General features: G+C 50.4%; 1 protein-coding gene across 1 annotated transcript in view; it reads left to right on the forward strand.

Moving 5' to 3' along the window:
• The first annotated feature begins 833 nt into the window (after nucleotides 1-833).
• Pou2f2 (POU class 2 homeobox 2) overlaps nucleotides 834-27,974 on the forward strand; it is a 28,420-nt gene continuing 1,279 nt past the window's right edge. The window contains exons 1-13 of the mRNA XM_010623374.3: nucleotides 834-913; nucleotides 8,691-8,756; nucleotides 8,874-8,908; nucleotides 9,048-9,104; nucleotides 12,018-12,134; nucleotides 21,750-21,855; nucleotides 21,936-22,027; nucleotides 24,055-24,168; nucleotides 24,293-24,434; nucleotides 24,525-24,673; nucleotides 24,750-24,926; nucleotides 26,350-26,416; nucleotides 27,938-27,968. Of these exons, the coding sequence (XP_010621676.1) occupies nucleotides 886-913; nucleotides 8,691-8,756; nucleotides 8,874-8,908; nucleotides 9,048-9,104; nucleotides 12,018-12,134; nucleotides 21,750-21,855; nucleotides 21,936-22,027; nucleotides 24,055-24,168; nucleotides 24,293-24,434; nucleotides 24,525-24,673; nucleotides 24,750-24,926; nucleotides 26,350-26,416; nucleotides 27,938-27,968 (1,181 nt within the window). The 5' untranslated portion in view covers nucleotides 834-885. The remainder of the gene's footprint in view (nucleotides 914-8,690; nucleotides 8,757-8,873; nucleotides 8,909-9,047; nucleotides 9,105-12,017; nucleotides 12,135-21,749; nucleotides 21,856-21,935; nucleotides 22,028-24,054; nucleotides 24,169-24,292; nucleotides 24,435-24,524; nucleotides 24,674-24,749; nucleotides 24,927-26,349; nucleotides 26,417-27,937; nucleotides 27,969-27,974) is intronic.

Genomic DNA, 27,974 nt, shown 5'->3' on the forward strand with positions numbered 1-27,974 from the left:
CCCTCCTCCGCAGCCTGCCCCGCCCTCCGGCCCATTGGCTGGGCACTGCCGCCCTCTGGCGGGCACAGAGGGAGGCACCGGATCGGGAGCACCGCACCGCGAAGGGGAAGCTGGTAGGCAAGGAGCCAGGCAACCCAGGAGGAAGCAGCCAGGTGCTTCCCTCCACCGGAGATGCCTTGGGCACCCGCATTTGCCCGCTGAAAGACTTCTTGCCATCCCCGGCCAAGGCCTCGACCTTACCCATACTGACATTGTCCGTGTCACTGCTTCCTCCCAGGATGGCCTCAGACGTCTTACCTTTGGACAGGTGCAGGCATTGGTGATCTCCACCACGTCCAACTTTGGAGCTTCAGTGTTTCTTGGCCCTTGAGAAGGCTGCCTCTCACTTCTGTGATCCTCAGTCTTTTCATCTGTAAAATGGGGCAAATAACAGTGCCCATCTCTCCAGATGACACCTATCAAGTACGAGGTCAAGGCCAGGCACTGAGAAAGCCCTCCCCCAATAAACTGCCAGCTAGTATTTAATTGTTACTGTTATTGCTATGGGCTCACTTCTCTCCCAGAGCCTCATGCCCTGTCCCACATGTGTTTCCCCCATGGGAACAGGAGAGCTGGGCCACCGCCTGGCATGGAGGCTGCGGGAGTCAGCTCTTCCAGCCTGCTTGCTTTCCGCTTCACTAACTCCCACCCCTCAAACACACACACATGATTTGGGGTTGGCTGGCTGCTGGGGCGGGTCTGCAAGCCAGGGTATTTTCCCTTCCGAAGGGGGGCGGACCAACCCTGTGGTTTCCTCCCTGGGTGACTTCCGGTAGGGAGTGCTGGCCCCCAGAGAGGGTGGGGAGATGACACAGTTGTTCCCCCAGCCCTGTTGGGGCGGGCAGCATGGTTCACTCCAGCATGGGGGCTCCAGGTAAGGGGGCTGCACACTGGCGGGGAGGACAAGCTATACATTTGCGCTTGTTTTACTGGCCACCTCCGCCGGCCTTCACTGCCCTTTCTCCTCAGCTGTCTCTTTGTCCTTTTGCTCTGTACTCCAGCAACTCCCCTCTTTCCATGCTGGCTCCCCGCTCCCCGGCTCCTCTCTTTGCCCTCACCTTTCGTATCAGGTATAGGGAGCTTCCAATCTCCTCTCCCATGTCCACTGCTCAGTTCGGAGGGCGGTGAGGGAGGACTGCAGCCAGGTATTGAGAATGGGGCTTTATATGGAGAACCCATGGGATGGGTCACATGGGTGACCCTTGGGAGAGGACTGCGGAGAGGTTGGAAGGTGCGGGTGCTGGACTTGGGTGGTGTCCTTCTCCTTTTGAATGTGTATGCGTGCATGTGTATGCGTGTGTGCACATGTAGTAGTTCTGAGTCCTCTGAATGTGCTGTTTGCTGTGTGCTTGTGTGGGAATTGATGTAAGGGGCTTCTGTGTGTGCCGTTGTACAGCTGGCCTTGCAGTGGTCTCTGGGCTCACTTCATTCGCCTTGGCTGTCACTTCCCTAGGGAGGCCTTCCCTGATCCCCCCTGTAAACTGGCATTAATCCCACCCTTGGTCCCCTCACGTGTTCCTGGCATTTATCACCAGCTGAGATCTCCCTCTATGTTTGTGTGCCTTTTAAATGCCTCCCCCACTGAATGTCAGTTAACTGAGTGGACACTGCATACCAGGCACCGTACACAGTGATTTATATTTGTTGGCTCATTGAGTAAAATCTGTGTATCTCTGCACGGCGGGAGTTGTCACTCGGCAAAGTCTATGGGAGCATTAAGTGGGGTGATGCGGGTGATGTACTTAGCACAGTTCCTGAAACATGGCAAGCACTCGATCCTTCCTGTTTCTTTCCTCTGTGGCGGTACAGGCATGACTGTGGGTCTGTGTCATTTTTCTGGCTGTCCGTGGACGTGAGACTTGGCTCTTGTGTGCCCTCCTCCTCTGTGCATCAGTGTGTACGGCCGTCCCTGCAATCCTTCATCAGCATAGATTTGTTGAGCGGTTCTGGGCTGGGTTTTAGAAATATAAGTGAAAAAGGCAGCTTCAGTGAAGTCAGACCTGTCACCAGTGATTGTATAGAGTGGCCATGGCACAGGAGAGGTATTGGGGCCAGAATGAGGAGGCACAGAGGATTATGGGAGCCCAGAAGATATCCAATTAGCTAGTGTGGTGTCCAGGGAGGCTCTTTAGAGGAGCAGATGTCTGAGCTGGGATGTGAAGGATGAGTAGCTGTGAGAAAGGAAGGCACAGGAGGCGGGGAGGTGGGAGGGAAGGAAGATTACAGGAAGACATGTGTTTACTTATTGACCAGCTGTGTGTATGTATGTGTGCGTGTACGGTGGGAACATGAGGTCCAGGGTTTCTGAAATGCATGGCGTCTGCTCCATTCCTGACTTGTCCCCTACTAGGGTCTTGTGGGGACCTCATCAGTGCTGGGCAATAACTCTTTAATTGAGATTTCTCATGAAGCACCCCTACTTGGGAGGACTGGCCCAGGTTTTCCCTATCTGGACATGAATCAACACATCATGAAGACATGAATTAACACCTTGTGGCTTCGGGTGGATTGCTTGCCATGCCTCGTCTCAGCCTCCACATCTATGAACTGGCTCAGGGGTCTTCCGTGATCATCTCCCAGAGTGAAGTGACTCTGGGTTTGTGCGTATGTACATATTTGGGTGTCAGTGTGTGTGTGTGTGTGTGTGTGTGTATCTGTGTGAGACTTTGGATGTGTTTGCACATCTGTGGATGATGGGGTGCAGAAGTGCAAATGCATATTTGCATGCACACACACTGTATGTTTTGTGGACCTGTCCAGGGCATCACACATGCAGACCTGTGAACATTCCTGTCTTGAGTCTGTGCACACCTGTGTCATGCCTGTGGGCCCCTTTGTTTGTGGCTCTGGTGTGTGCTGTGTGGCAGCCCTTGCCTGTTGTCTGCACAGCTGTGGGCCACCTTTCTTGTTGTGTCTGTGCCTGCATCTCCAACCCTCCCTCTTGACAGCGCAGAAGTGCTCACTCCCCTGAGACCATCAGGGACAGCTGTGGGTCAGGGCGGTGGTGAGGTGGTGCTCCCAGGGAGGCCAGAGGTGGTGCACAGAGGTTCCCGGCAGAGCTAACCCTGCCCACAGGGGCTCCTAGGCCATCGCCTTGCTCAAAGTAGGCTGTGGAGGCAGAGGACCCAGGGGACTGGCTGAGTGAGGCCAGGAAGGGTGAGGGGCAGTCCTTGGGCCCTCTATATTTAGCCCCGTTTTCGGTAAGTGCTAACGAGAAGCTGGCCCTAAGTCTGCTAAAAGTGGCTTGGGGAAACAAGGAGGAGAAGTGAAAGTCCGTGCGGGAGGGGCAGGGAGGCCTGAGGGGACCTGAAGGCCCAGGCCTGAGGCAGTGAGGCAAGTAAGGGAGAGCTCAGCGCCTGGGCAGTCCTGGGTGATTCTGCCACAAGGATGGTGGGATTCAAGGGGAAACACAGCTGAAAGGGGCCCATAGGTTATGCACTGCTATTCCCTGCTAGTTCCTCTAAAAAGTCACATGCTACCTGGAGTGATAGGCAGGGGATAACCATAAGTAACCAACCAAGTTTTCTATTTGAATGAGGCTTCAAGAGGGGCTTTGGAGGTGCCAGGGTGCTGGAACACATTAGAATTCCCTGGTGGGGCTTTTAAAGCCTGGAGGCCCAGGTCGCATTCTGTGCCATAGAAACCAGTGTCAGTGGGAGTGGCATCAGCATTTCTGTACATTCAAGGGCTGGGCATGGGTTGAAGCAAAACCTTTTTTGGAAGGAGTGGAAGTTGAGACAGGGCCTTACTTTGTATGCACACTGGCCTTGAATTCACTCTGTAGCTCGGGGTGGCCTTGAACTCACTGTGATCCTCCAGCCTTGGCCTCCCGAGGGCTGGGCTTGCAGGTGTGCCCCACCACACCTGGCCTTGAAGCAAAATCTCTGAAGGTCTCTCCAAATTCCCAGTGGTTTGATGGCTTTAAATCTTTATCAAGGCAACAATGGGCTTGTGTCACGTGGCAGAAATGGAGCCCCTATTCATCCTCGGTGGGAAAGATTTGACTCCTCAGACTGGGCTCTGACAGAGGAGGAAAAAGCAAGAAAGCTTAGGGCAAGGGCAGCACTACAGTGTTTTGCTGTGGCTCGGCCAAGTACTGGACAGAGAGTACGGGGGCTTTGTAGCAGTGGCCTGGGGGATTTAGGGAGAGTAAGGGGAACAGAACAGTGGACATTTTCCCTTGGACTACTTTTGTCTCCAGCTGCCATTTCTGGGGAGGGACCTTACCTAAAAGGTTTAAAAGTGAAGTTAGGTGTAATGGCACAAACCTGTCATCCCAGTTACATGGGAAGCCGAGGCAGGCCAAATAAGAGACCAGCCCTGGGCAAATTTATTTAGTTAATTATTTTTGAGACAGGTTGGCCTTGAACTCATTATGTAGCACAGGCTGGCCTCAAACTCAAGGCAATCCTTATGTCTCAGCCTCTCAAGTACAGGGATTACAGGCATGCTCCATCATGCCTGGCTCAACTTGGGCAATTTAATACGACTCTGCCTCAAAATAAAATAGAAAGGGCTGAGGATGTAGCTCAGTGGTAGAGTTCTTGACTAGCATGTGCAAGGCCTTGGTATCAATCCCTAGGGACTGGGTACCACCACCAAAAAATAAAAAAATAAAAAAAAAATAAAAAGAACTAATAATGTTTATAGCAGAAGTTGCCTTAGTGATGGGGGTGGAGGTTTGAGGTATCAGAGAGATGGAGATAAGGGCTTGCTTTGGATATTATCTGGGAATCCTCTCATGTGTATTCATTTCAAAGACACAGTTGGGCCTTAGGCAGTGATCCTGTCCCCACTTCAAGGAGCACGCAGTCGAGAGGGGAACAGAATTGCTGCATAGGATGGACAGGGTGTGCTGGGGTGTGCGAGAGAGACGCCAACCACCTGGTGGGGAGATCAGGCAGGACCTTGCAGAGGAGGGGATATGGGAGCTGCCCCTTGAAGGGGAGCAGGAGTTGCCGGAAAGGGTCCCCGTGGGGAGCAGCGGAAGGAATCGCTTGGACCGGGGGTGGGGGGTGGGGGGGGGTCAGAGCCTGGGCCCCTGGCGGTCATTGGTCTCCATGTCCTCTGCTGGGAGTGGTGGGACCCTGAGGTCAGACCTGCTCTTGAGAAGTTCCTGGTCTGATGGGGAGACGTGCAGAGACCCAGAAACCCACAACCTCTAGGACAGTGGCAGGGGACACGCTGGGGAGAGGAAAGCCAGGTAGAGGGCTGAGAAGAGACTCCTGGCTGGGAGATGGGGCATCAGGGTGGTGGCTTCACAGAGTACGGAGCTCATGCTGAATCCTGAAGGATGGACCGGAGGTGGACAGTGGAGGACAGCGTTCCAGATGGGGTCAGAACATGCCAGTGTCTCAGAAAATGTTTGCTAAATGGCGGGGAGACAGCAGGATGGAACAGACACAAGCAAGAGTTGCGGGGAGGGATGTTCAGCAAATGTTTATAACCTGTTCTTGGATGGCGAGAAACCCAGTGATTACGTTCAGCCAGGCCTGTCCCCTGGTTTGGTGTCCACTGTGGTGGACACAGATGCCACTGCCCTGGAAGCTCGGGGCTGGGATAGCGGGCTACAGAAGGCTGAATTAGTTCGCTAGGGCTTCTATAATGAAGTAGATGAGAAGGCTGAAACAACAGAAATTTATTTTCTTACAACTCTGGAGGCCAGGACTTCCGGGAAGATGGCGGAGTAGTAAACAACTCCGGAGGCCAGAAGTCAGAGATTGGGTACTGACTGGCAAGGTCAGTCTCATCTGTGGCCCCTCTCCTCGGTTTGTAGTTGACGATCTGCCCTGTGTGTTTCTGTGATCTTTCCTCAGTATGTGCCTGTGTTCCAGTTTCCTCTTCTGATAAGGATATCTATCAGACTGGATTACAGCCCACTCTAATGGCCTCATGAAGACAGTCTGTCCAAACACACTTACATTCTGAGGTATTGGAAATTAGAATCCAGCACATGCAATTTAGGGGACAAACTCACCCCATAACAGAGGTAAAGAACAAGCACACAACCTTCAGGGCTTGAGGTCAGAGTCTTCCCCATCTGTGGCAGGAGGGGAATTTGCTAGATAGTCAGGGAGTGTAGAACCGGCAAGGTCCAGACTCCATGTTAGGAAGAGGCACCTAGCAGACAGAGATGTTCGGCTGGAATCAAAACACAGGGTGTGTTAGTGGCAAGAGATGAACAGGGAAGGGTGGTCCTCAAGGCCAAGCTGGGGGGCCTAGATGTTTCTTAAGGAGATCAGAACTAGGTTCAGGAACTGAAGCCATATGGATACCAATGGAAAGTAGGACCAGCGGGGAGGCTGGGGCCACGGGAGTGCTACGGAGGGCAGGATTTAGGACCCAGAGGAGGCCAGTGTTTGCCTGGAGTAGGCCTAAGGTCTGGGTGAGTCAGAGCTAGGATAGTGGCCCCATTGCTTGACTCTCTTTGTGTCTTCCCACATCTCTCATGACTGTTTGCCATTCAGTGCCCAGAAGCAGGGCCTGAGCTCCCATAGATCCTAAACATCCACTCCCCTCTCCTGCTTTCCCCAGCCTCATCCTTAGTAGGACTATATGTGGGCTTTTATTTTTAAGCTTTTAATTCTTTTCTTTTCTGTTAAAACATAATGTGCACATAGCGAAGTACTGAAATTCTAAGTGTACAGCTTGATAAGTTTTGACATATGTATAGTTCCTGCCGGCTTCCCCATGCCCTTTGCTGGTCAACACTCCCCAGAGGTACCCACTAATCTGACCTTGATCATCTGAGATCAGCTTGCTTGTTTTTGAACTCCATGAATTAGAATCAAAACTGTATGTTAGCCTTTGTGTTTGGCAAATTTCACTGTCTTTGAGATTCCGTAGTGAGTATGAAGGAGAAGTTTGTTCTTTTCCATTGCCGTGATGTGTTTCCTTTTATGGATCTGCCGCATTTTGTTTATCTATTCATTCTGTTGATGGGCCATGGGTTCTTCCCAGTTTGAGGCCATTATAAAAAGGTGGTAGAAACATTTGTGCCCATGCTCTTTGGTGACAGGAAGCACGTTTGTCTTGACCAGATGTCCAGGAGTAGCTGTACTACGTGGTATGGAGGCGGACATTTTTTTGGCTTTCCTGAACAGTGCTTGTAGCAATTTAGACATCCACCAGAAAGCAATGACCTGGCTTTTGAATCAGGAATTTAAAACTCAAGCAGTGTTTCATGTTGAGTGATTTTCATTTGCAAAATTCCTAGACTTTTTTTTTTTCATTGCTGAGTTCTTCCAATTCTTTACTTTAGCTAGCTTTCTTTAAATATCTTGGGTGCAGAGTACACAAGGGTTGGACAGCGCCTTTGATAAGGGTGGGGTCAAGGTTTAAGTGGGGATTTTGGAGTAAGTTGTTGGGGTCACAAATAAAGTCTGAGGTCAGATGTGAGTTAAAGTCCGATGAAGAAGTTGAATCACTCGGGCACAAATTGGGACTCAAGGTAAGTGAACTGAGAACGGATTAGGCCGAAGCCCAGATTTGTTCTGGGATTCAGGACCAGGAAGTATAGAAATCAGTGTCAGGAGCTTAGGTTGGGAACTGCTGGAGTTAAGATGGGTGAAAGTCAAGACTGGGATCCATTAGACTGGAGTGATCCAGATTAGAAACAGGTGTCCTGGAGTCATAAAGACCTGGGTCCATTTGGGATGCCTCTGCTGTCTTGCTATGCTATTGGGGAGGGGACATCCCTCTGGAACCTCAACTTCCTCCTCTGCAAAATGGGGTAATGATAGCACCCTCTTATTTGTGCTCTGAGTTCTGTGTAGCTCAGTGCTCGGTGCTCATGAGCACTCACTTTCCATGGTCGGTGTCAGTGCTGTACGTGTGGGGCATTTGTTCCACTGGTTTGTTCCCCTGGTGCTTTGTCTGCTGCTTCCACCTCCCCTTGGTCACCTCCTTTCATTTCCTGGATCGCAGGAACTCTAGATTGGGATTCTACTTGTAGGGTGGATTTGAGTGTGCAGCTGTGGTTCAAAGTGGAAGTCCTGGGTAAGGGCTAGGGTTAGACTGGAGGACATGGTTTAGGGGAGAGGCAGGTGGATCTGGGGTTAGAGAGCAGCAAGATGGAGTGGCCAGGTCTACACACTGCACACGAGAAAGAAGATGGGCTGGGGGGGGTAACATAGGGACAGGGAAAGTGGTGGGCCAGAGGGCAGCTGAATCACACCCTGAGATCTGACAACTCCCTCATTTGGGGACGCTACAGCCCCAACACATCCCCCAGGCACCACTCAGAGTGGAAAACATTTCTCACCTGAAACCTGGTGGGGCAGAATGGGAGCCTCAGCAACCCGCCTGGGGAGGAGGCAGAGGTCAAACTTGCTCCTTCACTGGCCTCCTGTCAGGCACTTGATGCCTTTTCACAACCACCTTTCACCTCCTTCCTTGCCCCGGTGCCTCACCTAAGTGACATCCCTTTTCCATTGTTTGGAGCAAGATGTCCCAAGGCCTGAGGGGCACTCTCTTGTCCTGCCAGAGCGGGGCAGAGGCCCAGAAGAGAGAGAATATTTCTCCAAAAGAGCAACTTCAATGATGGCAGAGGGTAGAAGATTTAGAAGAGGCTCAGAGGTTGCAGAGGAAAGGTCTAAAAACCCTCTTGGCTTCTTCTACCTCACCCTACTTCATCCTTTCTTTATCCCTAGAAATAAGAATGTCTAAGCCGCTGGAAGCCGAGAAACAAGGTCTGGACTCCCCGTCAGAACACACAGGTGAGTGGGCAGGGCAGGGTCACAGTGGGCAAAGGAATGTGGCAGATGGCAAGACCACGGGAAGACAGGTGTGGTGGGGCTGGCTGGTGACCGTACATTCTTTCCCTCTCTTTGCAGACACGGAAAGAAATGGACCAGACACTAACCATCAGGTTAGGAGCAGGTGGATAAGCAGGAAGCTGGCAGGAGGCGGAGGGGCAACAGGGACTCGCTGAAGCCCCTGAGACAGGTGGTGTCTAAAGCTGCTTCACGGCGCCATTCCCATCTCTTGCCCCAAATTTCTCTTTGCAGAACCCGAAGAGTAAGGCCTCCCCATTCTCCGTGTCCCCAACTGGTCCTGGCACCAAGGTAAACACTGGTTGGAACATTCAGGGAAGGGGATGGTGTATGGAAAAGGGACCCAGAGCCGAAGGGCACCAGTGACAAGATTTCTCCCACCCCTTCTCACCCTCGGGTTCCTGCCCCAGGTCTGTGACTCACCCAGGCTCCTTCCCCTTCCCTAGGGGGTGGAGGTGGCCAGGGAAATCCCCCCCAGAGTCCCAGGGCAATGAACAACAGGAAGCCAGGGCCCCACCCCCATCCCGACTTCCCTGACTGAAGGGACCTGCACGATCCAGTCCCCCAACACGTACCCGCTGGGGGATGGCAAACCCAGTAAGGACGGCTTTGGGGATGCAGGAGGAAAGGATGACTGGGGAAGCCAGAAGCAGCTGAATGGTGCAGATTCCACATCCAGACGGGTTCCTGTGCTAGGCATTGCTTGGCTTCCAGGGGCTTTCTTGAGTCCAGGTCTCCACCCTCCAGCCTGCTAGGGGGCAGCAGGTATATTCAGAGATCTGATGGTAGCACCAAGGTGGGGGCAGAGGGGATGTGGCCGGGACTCCTAACCCTGACCAGAGAGGGCTGAAGGATGGGGTGGGAGGCTGAAAACTGCTCCCCACCCAGCCGCAGCCTTGCTCTGTGACCATGGGAAAGTCACTTCCCCTCTCTGAGCTTCTTAGTTTCCTCTTCTCTAACATCGGTGGGGGGAGGGAGTAGTTAGATGGATGGTGCCTGAGGTCCCTTTCACATCTGGTGGGCCCAGGTGCTACCACGGGAGGACCAAGTGTCTTATGAGCAGTTGCCTTCTCTTCTGTCCTGAGCACTTAGGGTTGGGCTGAGGTGAGAAGGGCTCCAGCTCTAGAGCTCCTGATCTCAGGCTCTGGCTCTTAATCCTGGGAGCCCTGTCCACCTCCACCACCACCCAGGCCCTGACATCATCCTAGCAACAGCCGCCCTTTCTTAGCGGGGGCTGAGGAAATGAAGGGCTCACCCTCTCATTCCCAGGCCGGGGGCCTGTCCTCACCCGAGCTCGGTCCTCTGGTTCCTGCCTTTCAATTTCCACCTCTCTCCGTCTCTTCGGGGTCAGTCTTTCCCCAACTGCAGCAAGTCATGTGCTCCCACTGTGGTTTCAGACATAGGCACGCACTGCTGTGTACAATTATTTACATGATAATTGTTTAATTGGCTCAATTTTTAAAAACACTTTATTATGGAAAGTGTGAAGCATGTACAGAAATAGAAAGGGTAAAAATGAAAACACCCCCCCAGGAACCCATCAATCAGCTTCGGCATCAATTATCAGCTCATGAACTGCTCGCTTTTTCGACAGCTTGAATAAATGGTTTTCAAATGGAAATTTCATGAATGGAAAACCAGAGTCACTTGCCATGGAAATAAATACAATGATTATTAAAATTTACCCAGTGTCTCTTACGGATCTAAACCCAAAACCTGTTCTTCGCTGGGTACAAGGGGAGATTAGCCAGCATTTTGGAGTTTAAGACATCTTTGAATGGCCTGGAGAGTTTCTTAAGATTAACCAGAAAGAATGAAAAAGCCCTGAAACAAGAGTAATGTTTTCACCCTTTAAAAAAATTTTATATTGAAATATCACGCATATCCAAACATTCATAGCCCTTCAGCACATGACCGAATTTTCACAAGCCTAGCGCACCTGTGGCGCCACCATCAGATGACGTAGAATGTGACCAGCCTTGCAGAGGCCTTAATAACCCTGCTGGGGACACCCATTTCCCTGACTTCTCATACTCAGTGTGTTATTCATGCTGCATCCGGCAGTTCTAAAATACCCTGACGCTTGTGGGGACAGGACGACGGCTCTCGGCTCTCGTTGTCTTTCTTCAGCTCCTGCGTCTCTGTTTATCTCTGTTTGCATTTCAAATGTCATCCCTCTCACAACCTGCTGTATCACCTTGCCCAAGTTGCTTTCCCTCTCTGGACCTCCTTTTGCAAAATGGTGCAGGGAATTCCCTGGTGTTCACTCTGGGCCCGAGAGCGTATGATCCATGAAGGGGTGCTTTCTCCCACCCCAGTGTGTCTGTTACCAGCAGCCTTTCAGCCAACAGCCACTGCTGCCTGGCTTCTTACCGAGAAGAAAAAAGCCAGGGTGGCTCTGTGCTGGTCTGTTCCATAGCCTCATACAAGACCCAGCAACACGATAGAGGGACGGGGAGGACTGTGCTCATCTGGCGTGGAGGGTGGCACCTGGAGTCCCTGGGCCACATCCGGCTCGTCCGTAGCCCTGGACCAGCCCAGGGCTTTGCTTGCCCAGCAGTCATTTCTGTTTTAGGTTCTGAGAGTAGGGGGTGAGTGGGGGCAGAGTAGGAGCTGCTTAGGCCTCCCCTTCCAGTGGGGCGTGTTCTCCCTCCCCTCCCCATGCATCCCGCCCATGTCACCCATTTGTGCTCTCTGCTCGTCTCCATAATCATTTGAACTTGTGGCCCAGGTTCCGAGGTGGTGATTTTGTTCAATACCCCGAGACCCTGCCTTCCAACAAAGTCTTACTCCATTGGACAAATAAGAGCTACACATCTGGCTAATTCAGATGAAGGATGTGGGACCCCAATCCTCATTATTTGATATCCTAGGCCCCCAGTAGCACCATTTCCCATTTTACAGATGGGGAATCCGACTCCCAGGAGGAGAAAGGTGCTCTCCAGAAAGGGGAAGGCGGTTTCATGCAGGGATTTGGGTGCAGGTGATGTGTTAGCTCTCTCTGACCGATGAGGAAACAGGCCAAAGGCGTGGTCTGTGGCCTTTGAGCTGCAGCCTGACCTCCATTCTTCAGTCATCTCCTCCTGTGCCAGCCCGAGGCTGCCACTGCCACACACGTGCCCTTTCTTTGGTTCACAGGTGGGCATTCTCTCTGGCCTCCACTTAACATTCTGGGGTCCCGGACCCTGCCTCTCTCCTCCCCAGATCAAGGCTGAAGATCCCAGTGGTGACTCAGCCCCAGCAGCCCCCCCGCCCCCCCAGCCGGCTCAGCCTCATCTGCCCCAGGCCCAACTCATGTTGACGGGCAGCCAGCTAGCTGGGGTGAGTACTTGGGAAAGGTCGGGGACAGGGGCAAAAGCCAGCCACCACCCCTCTGTCACAGGACTTGTGGATGAGGAGTCTCCCCAAGGCCATGGCCACTCTCTCATGCCTGCCTCTTGCCCTCTTCTGTCCTCCAGGAAGACTTGTCCCTAACCTGCTTGGCTCAGACTCTAACCCCTCTCTGCCTTCTCTACTCTCTGCCCCTTCTGGTCCCGCTGCCCGCCCACAGCTCACGGCGCTGATGCCAGCTCATTGCTGCCGTGCAGCAGTCCAGTGCCGCCGCTGCCGCTAACGCCGCTGCTGCCGCCGCCGCCTCCTCCTCCACCTCCTCTTCCTCCTCTTCCTCCTCCTCTGCCTCCTCCTCGACCTCGCAGCCCCCAGCCTCTTCTGGGGGAGGTGACCTGCCACCACCACAGCCTGCCAGCCAGCCCCCTGGGACCCCACAGCTCACCTTGTCCCAGCCCATCCAGCTCACAGCACAGGTAAGGGTGCGCTGGGCAGTGCACTTCCTCCAGTCCGCCTGACCCTTCTGACTGCCAGCCACATGCCAGGCAGATCTCAGCCACCCTAGGGAAGCCTGGGAGATGTTGCCATCCCATCCCACAGACGGATACAGTAAGAGTCACAGGAGGCGTTTCCCACCTGATGGAGCCCTGGGCTGTGCTTCTGTACATCTCCTTGGGTGTGGCTCAGAGCCTCCTTGGAGGGTTGGTATCATTATCTTCGACCTACAAGTGAGGAAACCAAGGCTAATCCCCCTGAATGGCACCTGTGTGGGCACAAAATGAAAGGATGAGAGTCGGATTTAGTGCCTTAGATCTTATTCCCTGGTTCACCCAACAAGATGCTCTTCCGGAAAACAGGTCCATGATCTATGAGTTAGGAAATGTTGTGTTCTTTCTTCCCATTCTGGAGTTTTTGGTCATGAATCATGAATTAGTGGCAGAGTTCGTTTCCTAGGGCTGTCATAACAAAATGCCACCAATTGGGTGACTTAAAACAACAGAAATATGTTGTCCCAGACCACAAGTCCAAAATCAAGGTGTCAGCAGGGTCCCAGGCCCTTGGAAAGCTCTAGAGGAAAACCTTCCTTGCCTCTTCTAGCTTCTGGTGGTGCTGGCAATCCTTGGTGTTCTGTGGACGGACATGGGTCACTCCAGCCTGTGTCACGTGGCCTTCTGTCTGTGCATGTCTGTCTCCTTCTCTATCTAAATGTCTTTTTTCTTGTAAGGACACCATGATTCCTCCACTGTGACTCCCCGTGGCATAGTATGCTGGGAGTGGGAGTGGCAGAGCTGGGCGCCAACCGCATGCCTGGTGGCCACTGCTGTTAGGTGTCTCCTCGGGGCAGGGTTGCCAGCCCTTCCCAGCCGAGTTGCCAGAGACTCCAGTGGCAGGTGTTCAATCTACTTGCCTCCTGGCACACGCTAGAGCAGTACCACCCGTAGGAAACGTTTGATTTGAAAAATACTGAGAAGCCCAGAAAAGAGTCAAGAATACATCAACTGGGGATGTAGCACAGTAGTAAAGCATTTGTCCAGCTTTTGTGAGGGCCCGGCTTCCATCCCCAGCACTGAAAAAACACAAAACAGAACACCCACTCTTAAGCCCTATCACTTCAGAAGTATGAAGGGAAAGTCCCTCTTCCACAATGGCTGTCAGACATTTGGGCAGGATATTTTCCTGCAGTTTCTTAGTTTGTACTGACAGAGGGTTGATTATAATACAGTTTTATAATTTGTCCAATGCTCAGCGCGATGCCTTCTACCAAGGAGGCTACATGGATGTTTATTGAATCAATGAAAGATGTTTTGTTGCAGTTTTTCAATCAAGAAAAGGGAAGACATCTCTCCAGGGGAGTATTCAGAATGTCTGGGGTAGGGGTTGGCGTTGATTGAAAACTTACATTCACTGTTAAAAAAATCATTTTGTATTTGGTAAATGGGGGAAAAAAATCCCTATTTTCCTAATAGGACCATAGAAAATAAAGCTTACCAAAGTCTTTCAGGCTGGTGGGATCTAGGGAATAAAAGTTTCCCAGAGACACCCACTGAAGGTGGTAGGCATGTGCCAAGTCTTGGGGGGAATCAGGGAGGCTTGGGGAGGAACTGCCATTGAACTGAGGGGAGGGATAAGAGCATGCTAGGTGGGTGAGCTGGGAGAAGGGCTTCCAGGCAGACTAGAAGTACAACACTAGGAGTCCAGGCAGTCAGGGAGCTGAGGGTCTAGGCAGTAAAGTGTGAGCTGGGAATAGGGCATCACTCGGGCCAAAGCTCAACTCCAGGCGGCTGAGGAAACAGGAACGCTCGGCTCAGATTACTGAAGAGCCTCACCCAGAATGTCAAGCCCAGTTTTAGGGGTCTGTCAATCTGTTTCGTCCTGGGGCAAGCAGAATGGTGCCAGCATTTGCAGACTTGCAGCCATCCTGCCCAGGGAGATCAACCTTGTCTACTGGCCAGGTGTGAGTGGATGCCCCGACCCTTGAGAAGGCAGGGTCAGGCCCACCTGGCCCGTGTGGCCTGAGCACGGGGGGCGGACAAGCCCCAGAGGGAGCAGATGTGGTGATGCTCTGACCCGTGTGGGATGATCAAATCAGGCTTCTTACTATATCCGTAATCTCAAGTATTTATCATTTCTGTGTGGTGAGAACCTTAAAATCCTGTCTGGGCCAGGGGTGTAGTACAGGGGTGGGTGCCTGCTAGTGTGTGTAAGGCTCTGGGTTTTGGGTTTTTTTTTTTTTTTTTTTTTGATACCCAAGATTGAACTCGGGTCCTTGCTCTTGCAAGGGAGGCCAACGAACCGCTGAGCTAAATCCCCGGCCCCTAGACTCTGGGTTTGAAACCCAGCACTGCAAAAAATTTCTCTTTTCTCCTCTCCTCCCCTTTCCTCCCCCGCTCCATCCCTCTCCCATCTTTCCCTTTCTCCTTCCCTCCCTCCCTTGTTCCATCTCAGTCATCTTTGCTTTTGTTTTGTTTTTGAAGGGTCTTGCTGTGTAGTTAGGCTGACCTTGAACTTACTATATAGCCCAGACTGGATTTGAACTTTTGGCAATCCTCCTTCCTCAGCCTCCCAAGTGCTGGGATCATAGGAGTGTGCCAGGCTTTTACTCTTTCAGCTATTTTGAAATATACATTATTGTTAACTATAGATGATATTGCACTGTGCAGTAAAACACCAAATTTATTCTTCTAACTGAAACTTTGCACCCACTGGCCAGTGTTCCATCCTCCTCCACCCGCCCTCATCTAGAACCTACTCTGTCATGATATGATTTACATGGTTCCCAGACCCCATCCCTTTCTGTTCTCTCCTCTGGACTTAACCGGAAGCCGTCCATGTCTCAGGATGGGGTGGGATGTCTAGAACTTGTCAGTTTGCCATTTTAGGGATAGCCAAGTGTCGGGCCATACGCTGACACCACCATGGTTATGAGGCTGGCTCCATGAGGGCTGAGAGCCACAAGGGAGTGGGCCATCTGCCCTGTGCACTGGAGTGAGGCACAGCACCTGGGTCATGTCACAGCTGGCCAGCTCTGGGGCCCAGGCCTCCTCAAGTTTACTCTGAGGCTTTCTCTCTCCCCAGGTGGAACCAAGCCCAGATGGGAAAGTGAGCAATCACACCCCCTTCCATACCAGAGTATAAACTGTCTTTCTGCCCCCAGTTTCTAGCTTCGGCAAAACAGTCAATATGTTCTGAGGTTTTTGCCTCATTCATTCATTGAAAATTTATTGATTGCCAGTTAGGTGCTTGCTCTGGGGGTGGAGAGTGATCACAATACAGCGATAAGAATTGGTCCCTTCCCTTCTCAGCTTTAATGGGATATGCTAACCCTTGGAGCCAGTTTTCCTCAAGGTTGGAGAAAGAGCAGTTGATCCACTAAATATACTGGCCAGGGGCCTTTCCCCAGCCTCAGTCAACCTGCCCTAACTTCTCCACTGCCTGGAGTTTGATACGCCCCCAAGTGGCCACAGAAAAAAACCACGTGGCCTCCAAATTGTGGAGAAATGTGGCCCTCTACTGGCCAAATCCAGTCCTGACCCTGCTCACTGATTACCCACGATTTTTTTTCATCCTTTCATTACTTTAGTCAGCAAATATTTGGTGAACATCCCCATGTCCAGGCATCTTTCTGGGCAGGGACAAGGTAGACAAGTTGTACGCCCATGGAGTTGGTGGCAACTCTAGCTGCATGACAGACAAGAAGCAGATAATTATGATGCAGGAAAGAAAAGAATGTGACGTAACAGCGTGACAGAGGAAAAGGAAGATCCTTATCAGAGCAGTGGCCAAGAATAGAGCCTTGAATGAGGGGGAGGGATTAGAGCCATGTGTAGCTCTAGAAGGAATAGCAAAGGCCTGGAGGTGGGGAGTCCTTTCCGGGTTGAGTGACAGCAAGGAGACCACTGTGGCTGGACCAAGGTTAGGGGTGAAAGGGTCACAAGGTGGACAGAAGGAGAAGCAAGCAGGGGACTGGGGGGCAATAAAAGCTGAGCCAAGGAGTTGGATTCTGTTACAAATGTGATGAAAGTTAGTGAGGGCTTTCTGGTTATATATATTTTTTTAAACTTTTTTTTTTTGAGACAGGGTCTTACTTTGTAGCTCAGGCTGCTCTTAAACTCGCAGCAATCCTTCCTGCTTCAGCCTCCTAAATGCTGGGATTATAGGTGTCAGCCACTATGCCCAACTCCTATTTATATTCTAGAACAGGGACCAGATCTGTTCCCAGAAAGAGTCGTTGGATAGAATTCAGAGGCTCGATGAACTTTGATGGAAAAAAAGTCTGTAATTTTACTATGTTCTAACAGAAATGTACCATTCCTTTTATTACAAATATAGGCAACAGGCCAGAATACTAGGTAGTACTAGGACTTTGCCACTAATAGGATACACAGAGATTTTCATATTCTCTTCTAGTTGTTGCAGATTTCTTAAAGTACTGTTTTCACTCCTCATTGCTTTGAAATGATGGTAGTTATCAGACCTATTCTGGATCTTATTATTTAATATGCTAATAAAGAATCCCACAAGCCGGGCGTGGTGGCGCACACCTGTAATCCCAGCACTCGGGAAGCTGAGACAGGAGGATCGCTCTGAGTTTGAGACCAGCCTGGGCTACATAGTGAGTTCCAAGTCAGTCTCAACTACATAGTGAGACCTGTCTCAAAAAAAAAAAAAAAAAAGAATCCCACAGATTACTATGACTATATTTCAATACAATTGATTTCATTTAAAGCCCTACATGTGTTGCATATTAAATTCTGAGACGAGAGTGATAGCTTTTGTCAGATACCAAAGAATTTAGGACATAAGAAAGTCTAGGACTGCCAGGCATGGTGGCACACTTATAATTCTAGCACTCAAGAGGCTGAGGCAGGAAGATTGCCAAGAGTTCAAGGCCAGCCTGGACTAATAGTGAGATCAAGGCCAGCCTGAGCTATGTAGCATGACCCTGTCTGGAAAAAAAAAAATCAAGAAAATCTGGGATTCTGTTGTATTAGATGGCTTCCTCCTGACAGCTAGCAAAGAATGAGTGGTCAGGGTAGATGGTATGGTGGCTTGGGCCAGGATGGTGGCAATGGTGAGAAGGGGCTGGTAAGAGGTGAGGATGGACTGGATGCATGGGGAAGAGGAACCGAAAGTGGGGATCAAAGCTGACCCCGAGTCTCCATCTGATTCCCTGAATGGTTAAATGTTTTTCATTTAGACTCCTTACCATAGACCCTGTGCAACCCAGGACGCACTTCCTCCAGCCTTTTCTCTCCTGCTGATTCAGAATGAAAACCACACACATCTTTCTTTTAGGCTTCTGGCAGGGAAGGGGAGTTTTCACTCGGGGACAGGATGGGAAGAGACACGAGTTAATAAATAGTCTCACCACCACACTAAGGGTTATAGCAAACCAGAAAAATACTGGTAATAGCCAGGCATGGTGGCACATACCTATAATCCCAGCACTCTGGGAAGCTGGGCAGGAGGATTGTAAGTTCAAGCCTAGCCTGGCATGTTAGCAGTTTAGCAAGTCTCAGATAATAAACAAACAAACAAATAAAACGGCTGGGGATGCTGCTTAGTATGAAGGAAAGCACACATATAATACTGGTAATAAGAGTTTATTTCTGGTTTTACTTGTTGATTTGTTGGATTCACATCAGTGGGCATTTAATGGGAGCTTCTCAGGCCTCTTTAAGGGTTTGGGATATAAGAAGAATAAAACGCACCTCTGCCTGTTAAAGCTTCAATCTAGCACAGGCAAAATGCACACCAGCAAATGTGTTGCCTTGTGAAAAGTGTAGCACAGAGCTGGATATGTTTGCACCTATAATCCCAGCACTCTGGGAGGCTGAGGCAGGAAGATCATGAGTTTAAGCCTGCGCAGTTTAGCAACTTAGTGAGACACTGTCTCAAATAAAAAATAAAAAACAAAAAACAAAAAAACCGGGGATGAAGCTCAGTGCAAAGGGCTTGAGTTAAATTCCTAGTACCACCAAGGGGGAAAAAAAGTGCAGCACAGAGCACGGTGGGTCTCCATTTTATGGGCCCTGAAGAGTACACAGCTTGGAGGGTCTTTGAAAGAAAAAGAAGGCATATCTATAGGTATCCTACCATGAACATGCCCAATCTCATCTGACAGAAAAAGAAAAAAAAAAGAAAAGGCACAATGTGAAACCAAAATTTAGGTCTGGGCCTTGGAAGGGCCCATTGTAAGTGGAAGCTTGAGCTGGGCTGCTTCATGGTGAAGGTTGATCCACATCTATGGGGAGGCAGTCGTTGGGGGTTACTGGCTGCAGGAGCCAGGAGAGGGAAGGAGAGTCCGCTTGGTTTTCAAGGGTGTACCGTGAGGTTTTCAGAACCTTTCCCTGGAGTCCAAGATGACTGCAGTGAGAGAGAGGGAACGACAGAGGGCTCCCGCGGACGCTGAGCGAGTGGAGCCCCTTCCAGGGTGCAGGCCTCAGCTTTGACCTTTTGAAACAGCACATGTCACTCAGCAGTTATTGTTTGGGATGGGGACAGGACACCTGGATATTTACTTACTTTGACCAGGTAAATGTGCCAGGTTCACAAAATGGAGAAGGATTTACAGTGTGCTTTGTTTCTTTTATAGTTTTCCAGATATCATCTACAGATAACTCAAGCAAATACCTAGATATTTTTCCTTTACACAAACAGCAGCACCTCATACCCACTGTTCTGTCTCTTGAGATTTCCACTCAACAGAACATTCTGGAAATTGTTCTATATCAAGATACAAAGAACATCCCCAAGGTATGGCGACAGGAGGCTGAGGCAGAAGGTAACATAGTGGTTTAGTGAGAGGCTATCTCAAAATAATAAATAAATAAGGCGGGGAGTGTAGCTCAGTGCAAAGGCCCTGGGTTCAATTCCTCCTATAAAACCCCTCCTACGAAAGAGCATCCTTTTCTTTTTAATGACTGCTTAGGAGTCTGCCCAACTGATTCCTACTCTTGCTGGAATCCCATTTGCTGCTGGGAATATCTTTCCATGGAGCTCATTTTGCACAAGTTCCTGGCAGAGAACGGCTGAGTCAAAGGGCATGTCATTTGTAATTTTGATTCCCCTACGAGCTGTGTGCAGGAGTGTTCATTTTTCCGCACTCCCACTATGGTATGTTGTACACTGTTTTTATCTTTGCTAATCTGAGAGGTAAAAATAGTACTTAATGCAGTCTTAGTTCTGTTTATTGTACTGTGAGTGACCCGAATGCATACTCATTTCAATCTGATTTGACCTCCTTTGTGGGCCCTCTCCAGATCATTAGTTATGGATTTAAAATTGCTCTTTATATATTAGAGAAGTGAACCTTTTCTGTGAAGATGCTTGTTTTCTCCCAATTAGTTCACTTTCTGGAACATTAAATTGGTCTTTAGAATAATGACTTTAGAATGATGAGAGGAATTGAGGGGCATGTACCAACACCCCAAATTTCAAGAAAAAAAGAATAAAAAATAGCACAAGAAAAAAGGAAAATAGCAAGAAAAAAATAGCACAGCTTTCAACTATGCATACATAAAATTTGCAAAGTAAATGACGAAGCATCAGTCTTGGAGTGTAACATATATACGCAGAGCGCTTACTGGGTTCCAGGGGCAATGTGATTCTAGGTGCTGAGGATGCTGTCACGCAGCTGACTGATGTGAGAGTGGCTATGAGCGAGTGGACAGAAAGACCCATACCTTGAGATTTGGAAAGTCTTAGGATGGAGACGTGAAGGGGGCTCATAAGGGGGACATGACGGTGCGATGATTTATATAATTTGTACAAAAACCAGAACCACCTCCTATAGATGAGGGGACATATGTGTAATGGTCCTGAGGCAGAAACAAGCTTGGTGCTTTTGAAAAAGAGAGACACGCTGAATGGCTGGAGCCTAGCCAGAGAGGGAGAGAGCAGAAAGAGTTGAGGTCAGGGAGACCAACACAGGCCTCAGAATACAGGGCCTTATAGACCAGGTGAGGAGTTTCAATTATTGTGCTTGTTTGTATGTGTGCGTGTGTAATGGGGATTTTTTTTTTCTTCTGGAAACGTTCAGACAGACAGAGAGATAGGGAAAGTGATTTAAAGAACCCAACATATCCATAATCCAACTCAACAGATAGGAACATTTTTCCTATCCTACTTGGCAAATAGGATTTCATTAGACTTACTTTGAAGGGGGAGACTTTTTCCTTCTCTCTCTTTCCCTGCCTCATCCCCCTTAAAATATCTTTTTACTGAAGTACAACAAACATAGAAGCATGCACAAATCATCAGTATACAGCTCAATTAATACCCACAAATTGAGTATACCCATATAATGGGCATAGAAGCCCCTTGAACTTCCAACATGCAAATAACATGCAAAAAACAATCATACAGGATGTTCTCTACTCTGACTAGCTTGTTTTCTGTGCCTGTTCCCATCTTTCTTCTATCTGTCTGTGTCCAAATTTGCCCTTTTTATGAGGACATTGGTCATAATGGATTAGAACCTACTCTGGTGACTTCATTTCAATATGATCACTTATGGGGCCAGGGATTTAGCTCAGTGGCACTGCCGCCAGCCTCAGAAGCACAAAGTCCTGAGTTTGATCCCTGATGCATAGAAAAATCAATTTGATCACTTGCAAAGACCCTATCTCCAAAGAAGTTCACACTCCAAGGCTCTGGGGGCTAGAAGCCCATCATATCTTTTTCCAATCCTTAAAGGTGGCTGTATCAATTTACACACCCGCTATTTTCTGAGGATTTTAAAGCTAATTCCAGACATGTGATTTGCCTGTGAGTGTTTTAAAAGGACAAAAGACTTGTTCTGGTTTACTTTTTTCTTTTTTAAAGTCTGTTTATTCAGTGGGAATGTAAGACAAGGAAAAAATTTCATCAGGGAGGAAAGGTAAATAGTGAACCCTTCCGGGACCACCCCCTCGGGACTCTCTGGTACCCCTGTGAGAGAGAAACCTCTGGATGCCTCGTAGTGCCATTCAGACAGGTGGACTGTCCCTCACTGCCTAGTGCCAGATTGCCTCCTTCCTGCTTTCGGCTCTTGTGGCTCAGATAATGCAGAGAGGAAGGAACGCTGCCCAGACTTAGGCTGTCTTTCTGTCCATCTCCTCCTGCCAGGACATTCAGCAGCTCCTCCAGCTCCAGCAGTTAGTGCTTGTGCCAGGCCACCACCTCCAGACACCTGCTCAGTTCCTGCTGCCACAGGCCCAGCAGAGTCAGCCAGGTAAAGCCCTACCAATGGCCTCCCTGATGAATCCGGCAGTCTGCCCCCTTCACCCTGTGTGTTCCTCCTCATCTCCCCAGGCCTGCTACCGACGCCAAATCTATTCCAGCTACCTCAGCAAACCCAGGGAGCTCTTCTGACCTCCCAGCCCCGGGCCGGGCTTCCCACACAGGTGAGACTGTCTACTGAATGTGCCAGGCTAAGCGGGCAGCAGGACCAGCACAGGACTGGAGGAGTAGGGGTGGTGTGAGGGGCGAATCTGCCCTCCATTGGCCCACCCCACAGCTACAGGACCAAGATAGCAATTGGGGAACCTGGGGCCCAGACTGCTCTGCCACTGATTTGCTGTGGGACCTCAAGGAAGGCACATTTCCTGCCTAGGTGAGCTCCTTCCTCTAGAGAATGAGGGAAATTGAACCAGACTAGTGGGTCTTAACCCTTTCAGGCACATGGGATCCCTTGAGAATCTGATGAAAGATTTAGTTCTGATTCCCATTTCCCCAAAATGTGCAGACACACAAAATTTTAGAAGGTTGCAAGCCTTTAGATTAGGAATACCTCAGAGATCTCTTTTAGCCCTTCGACTGGAGAGTTCTCTGAGCCCTATTTGGCCTTTGCCAACTTAATTCCTAGAATGTGCCAGTTTTCAGCTTCTCTTCAGAAGCCAGAATATCTGGCAAGACTGGGTTTTCACGTGGGGACCCTTAGGTGGGATCCCAGGGATCCCAGCTCTCCTGGCACCTCAGTGTTCTACTGCATGGACTCTAAAGCCTTTCAGTTTGCTGCCTGGGTTTCAGATTTTAAGAAGGCTCTTTTGACACCCTTTATGCACTTACATTTTTTCCTACTCATTTTTTTTTTGAGCCTTTTTGAAAATATGTGAGGGCTGGGAAAGTGGGAGAGCAGTAGCTTAGTGGCAGAGCATGTGTTTGGCATGCTTGAGGCCCTGGGTTCAATTCCCAGCACCAAAACCAAAAAATATATGAACTATTTCAGAAAGACTGAAAAGTTCAGAGGCCAGTCCAGGTCTTGGCTGCAGTGTTGAAATTCAAAATGCTTTGAAAGTCAAGGTGTTCTAATAACATTGGTGCTAAAAACTGCCCTGTCCGACGTGCCCTTATCCCCCTTGGTGTGCCATCTCTGCTACTGCAGAACTTCTGTGTCTGATTGTGAGGTGACCCTGGGCCCTGACTGGGAGGGTCACACTCTCTATCATTTGCGCCCCAGATGGGCCTCCTAAAATATGAAAAACTTCTGATTTCCACAAAACATCTGGAACCTCTGGGGTTTGGATCATCAAGGATCCGGGTGAGAGACCTCTCTGCACCCAACCTTTTGTTTTCAGGGCAATGAAACATTACAGACAGAGCTGTTGCTTCATTGTCAATGCCCCTAGCTGTCCTCTCTGTCCATTTTTAAATCCCTTTACTTTATTTGCTATGTGCTAATTTTTTAAGACTGATTTTTTTAGACCAATTTTAGAGTCACAGCAAAACTAAATGGAAGATCAGGATCACATATACCTTCAGCCCCCTATGCACTGGCTTTCCCATTGTCAACACCCTCAGTCTCAGTGGGGCATGTATGGCAGCCCGGCACGTACACTGACACACCATTCTTACCACAGTTCATCGCTTGAACATTGGAGTTCACTCTTGGTGTTGCATAGTCTATGTGTTTGGACAACCAGCTTGTCTCAGACCTGATTCTCCCACCGCTCCAACAAGCAGGCAGAGCAGCAGTGATGGCTTCCATCTGTAGAGGGAAAAGTGGGGCCCAGGGAAATTAAGAAGCTTACCCCAAACTACCCAACAGGACAGTGGCAGAACCAGTCCTTATTTCAAGGCTGGTGAAAAGGAAAATGAAACCCCTGATCCCAGCTCCAGAGAAAGAGCGCTTGGTGAAGAAACCAGCTGCTCCTTCCAAGAGTTTGCAAGCTCAAAGGGACAGTGCGGGGTTCTGGGCATTGCCCCTCGTGAGGCCACAGTCTAACCTTTACCAGATCAACTGTGAGTGTAGAGGCCTCCTAGGGCAGGTGGAGGGGTCTGCAGAAGAGGCTGGACTGTGGGGAGGGCGTGGGACCTCTCAGCTGTTGCTGAGCATCACCCTGCTCCTTCGTCCCGCATCCCACTCACCTGCCTGCCCCACCAGGCCGTGACCCGCCCCACGCTGCCCGACCCGCACTTCTCACACCCGCAGCCCCCTAAATGCTTGGAGCCGCCATCCCATCCCGAGGAGCCCAGTGATCTGGAGGAGCTAGAGCAGTTCGCCCGAACCTTCAAGCAGCGCCGCATCAAGTTGGGCTTCACGCAGGTCTGGGACTACCTTGCTGGCTGGGCAGTGGGCGGTGTGAGGGGCAGTGTGGCCTGCTGGTTGGCAGGACAGCCCAGTGCCAGAAGGCCCTGCCCTGACCTCTGCCCTGTTGCCACTGGCCCAGGGTGATGTGGGTCTAGCGATGGGCAAGCTTTATGGCAATGACTTCAGCCAGACGACCATTTCCCGCTTTGAGGCCCTCAACCTGAGCTTCAAGAACATGTGCAAACTGAAGCCCCTCCTGGAGAAGTGGCTCAATGATGCAGGTGAGACTGGGCTGAGACTCCCAGGTCGGGGAGGGTGGGAGGCGGGCAGGGGGTGGCACCTTCCGAAGCCCACGTCTTCTCCCTGCACAGAGACTATGTCTGTGGACTCAAGCCTGCCCAGCCCCAACCAGCTGAGCAGTCCCAGCCTGGGTTTTGACGGGCTGCCTGGCCGAAGACGTAAGAAGAGGACCAGCATCGAAACGAATGTCCGCTTCGCCTTAGAGAAGAGTTTTCTAGCGGTGAGGCCTCACCCTCTGGGTGGACTAGAGGGATGGCGCAAGGAGGGGCTGGAACTAACTAGCCCTCTGTCCACAGAACCAGAAGCCTACCTCAGAGGAGATCCTGCTGATTGCCGAGCAGCTGCACATGGAGAAGGAAGTGATCCGCGTCTGGTTCTGCAACCGGCGCCAGAAGGAGAAGCGCATCAACCCTTGCAGCGCAGCCCCCATGCTGCCCAGCCCGGGGAAGCCGGCCAGCTACAGCCCCCACTTGGTACTGAGAGCCCTGTGGGGGTGGGGAGGACAAGCTGGACAGGCACCTGTGTGAAACAAACCTACCAGATTGTCCAGAGCCCACAACTGGGGCCAAGAGAGTTGCTCTCGAAGACAGGCTGTCATATAAGCACAGTCACACAGGGACACACGTTTTCCAGGTCTTCTGTGGGTTACATGTGCACACAGAGCCACTTTTCCCAGGGACATAGCCACACAAGGATGGATACACACACACACACCCAGGGCACGGTCCAGGTAGAGATACTCAGTATCCACACAGAGCCTGGAAGAGGTGCCGTGCATCAAGCTCAAAGCTACACGCGGGCCTGCTTGGTACTGCATAGATCTGGAACAACCTTTATTCCATCCCTCGATTTCAGCTCATGGAAAGGGCTATGGTGCTCCAGAGAAGAGTCCCCTGCCCCAGGGTTAGGCAGGAAGGGGGCCCTCTAAACGGAGACACAAAGGATAAGAGGGTTAGCCAGCCACATGAAAAAGAGCCTCCCAGGGGAAGGGACTGGTTCCCATGAAAGCCCAGACACCCAGAGTGCCAGGTCTGCTTGGAGGAGCTTCAGTGCAGTTTATGGGCTGGAGTCACAATTTGTGCGAATGAACGTAGGGGCAGGCAGAGGTAGACACCAAATTTCACAATGATTTTGAACCATGGGCAGTAAGGAGCTAAGGAGGACTTTTAAGTTGGGGAGGGAGAGAGTTAAATTCAGTAAGGCTTCTGGGGCTGATAAGACAGGTGAGACTGGAGACAGGGAAGCCAGGAAGGAGGCCAGAAAACAATCCCAGAAAAATCAAGTATCAAGACATTCTACCACTGACACAAAGATTTGCATCAGTTTATGCTCAAGTTCCCTACGCACACACCAGGTCTGCTCCTTCCTTGCCTGGGTCCCACCAGACAGTTTGCCTGCCAGCCCCACTCTTAACAGGGCAAAAGTGTTCACTGTAGAGAGCTGAGACAGCCGTTCTTCGGGTGCTATCACTGTGGGCAGGATACCACACTTCAGCCAGCCCGGGTAGGATCGGATGGGAAACAGGAGCCCCTCTCTGTGGAGAATTATTCCTTCCTGCTTGTGGCTCAGGATCACCTAGGGCAGGGACAGCAAACCTTTTAGGGAGGAGTGCCCAAACTGCAAGCCCAAATCCACTTAGGTATTGTAAAATGCCAGCACTACCATTAAACTTAAATACTGAGGTTTTAGTTTAGAAAAAAGCAACTATTATCTGATGGACAGGTTTGCCATCACTGACCCAGGGTAAATGTGAGGGAAGATGTGATGGAAAATGCATTGTGTTCAAAGCCCCCCACCACTCCTGAGGCCAGGGCAGTGAGTGTTCTACGGCCAGGAACCACCAGGGGGGCTACTAGGAAACAGTGGCCTAACTGTATGACTTTCTTCTCTCCCCAGGTCACACCCCAAGGGGGCGCAGGGACCTTACCATTGTCCCAAGCTTCCAGCAGTCTGAGCACAACAGGTCAGGGAGGGCAGAAGCTGGTGAGGGAGGCTGGGAGGACACTGCATGGGCTGCAGCCTGAGGCTCTCCAGTGGCTCCAGGTGGCCATGGGCCTCGAGGCTGAGTCTGGAGGTGTGGGGGGCATGGGAAAGACTCAGGGCAGACCCTGCTCCTCTTTCACCAGAGCAGCTGGACTCTAATAGGCTACATGATTTCCTTGAGAAAAACATGGGGTTGCTAAAATACTTTCATAAGCTGTGTGAACTCAAGATGTCACTTTATTTCTCTGAGCTTCAGTTTTTATAAAATTATTGTGAATGTTTAATACATACAGAATGTATATATACACACAAGAGTGTAGGGACTGGAGTGTATCTCAGTGGCACAGCACTTGCCTAGCACATATTCTAGTTCCATCACCAGCAATGGAAAAAATATATATTTATGCATCATATTGCCCTCTCAGGGTAAGAAATAATAGCGGGAGGTGTATAAAGTAGCAAGAGGATGATGCCTATGTTCTAAGCATTTTATAAAGTATATTGACTGCTGGGTATTCTGGCCCATGCGTATAATCCCACTACTCAGGAGGTGGAGGCAGGAAGAGTTGCAAGTTCCAGGCCAGCATAGGCAACTTTTTGAGACTTATCTCAAAAAAAAAAAAAAGAAAAGAAAAGAAAAGAAAAGTGGGGCACAGTGGTGCATGCTTCTAATGCCAGCATTCCAGAGGCTGGGGCACAAGGATCATGAGTTTTTTTTGTTTTTGCTTTTGTTTCTAGTTTCTTTGAGACAGGGTCTCACTGTGTAGTTCAGGCTGGCCTCGAACTCATGCCGAGCCTCCTGCCTCAGCTGCCCAGTGCTGGGATTACAGGCGTGAACCAACACACGGGCTAAGGAAAATCCTGAGTTTGAGGACAGCCTGGATTATAGAATGAGTTCAAGGCCAGCCTACTATACTACATAGTGAGACCTTGACTCCAAAAAACCCCCAAAAAAAGGTAGATTGACTAATTTAATTCTCACATCCATTTAATGAGACAGGTTCTGCTATCCCCATTTTCCAAATGAAGGAACTGAATGTCAGAGAGATTAAGTCACTCACCCAAGGACCTGAGGTGTCAAGCAGGGACATGACAGAGCCGGGAATCTCTGTCTCTACCAGGCTACTCAGCCTCTCCCTTCCCTGTGCGGCCTATTCCTGAGCTGCCAAGTGTGTCTGAACCTTGCCCCCCGTCCCGGCCCCTAGAGAGAGCCATCAGGCTTTGTCTCCTGGTTGTCCTCTTTCCTGTCTGTGTCAGCGCAGTGCAGGGCACAGACTCAGCAGTGGCAGCTGCTCCCACTAAGATTACTGTGATCGCTGTACCCACGGCCGAGGCACCCAGAAATGGATCTGGGCTTGGGAAGAAGGGCAGGAAGTTTAGGTCTGTTGTAGCTGAGCCGATACTGAATGAGGAGGGGTTGGTGACAAGCAGGGCTGGACCCTGGCTTCCTCCATGGGGACCAGTGGAAGCTGAAGACCCCATCTCTGTCTCTCTCTGGCAGTTACTACCTTATCCTCAGCTGTGGGGGCTCCACCCCA

The sequence above is a fragment of the Fukomys damarensis genome, unplaced genomic scaffold (genome assembly GCF_012274545.1).
Source record: "Fukomys damarensis isolate Sample0158 unplaced genomic scaffold, DMR_v1.0_HiC HiC_scaffold_19, whole genome shotgun sequence".
NCBI classification, from domain to species: domain Eukaryota; kingdom Metazoa; phylum Chordata; class Mammalia; order Rodentia; family Bathyergidae; genus Fukomys; species Fukomys damarensis.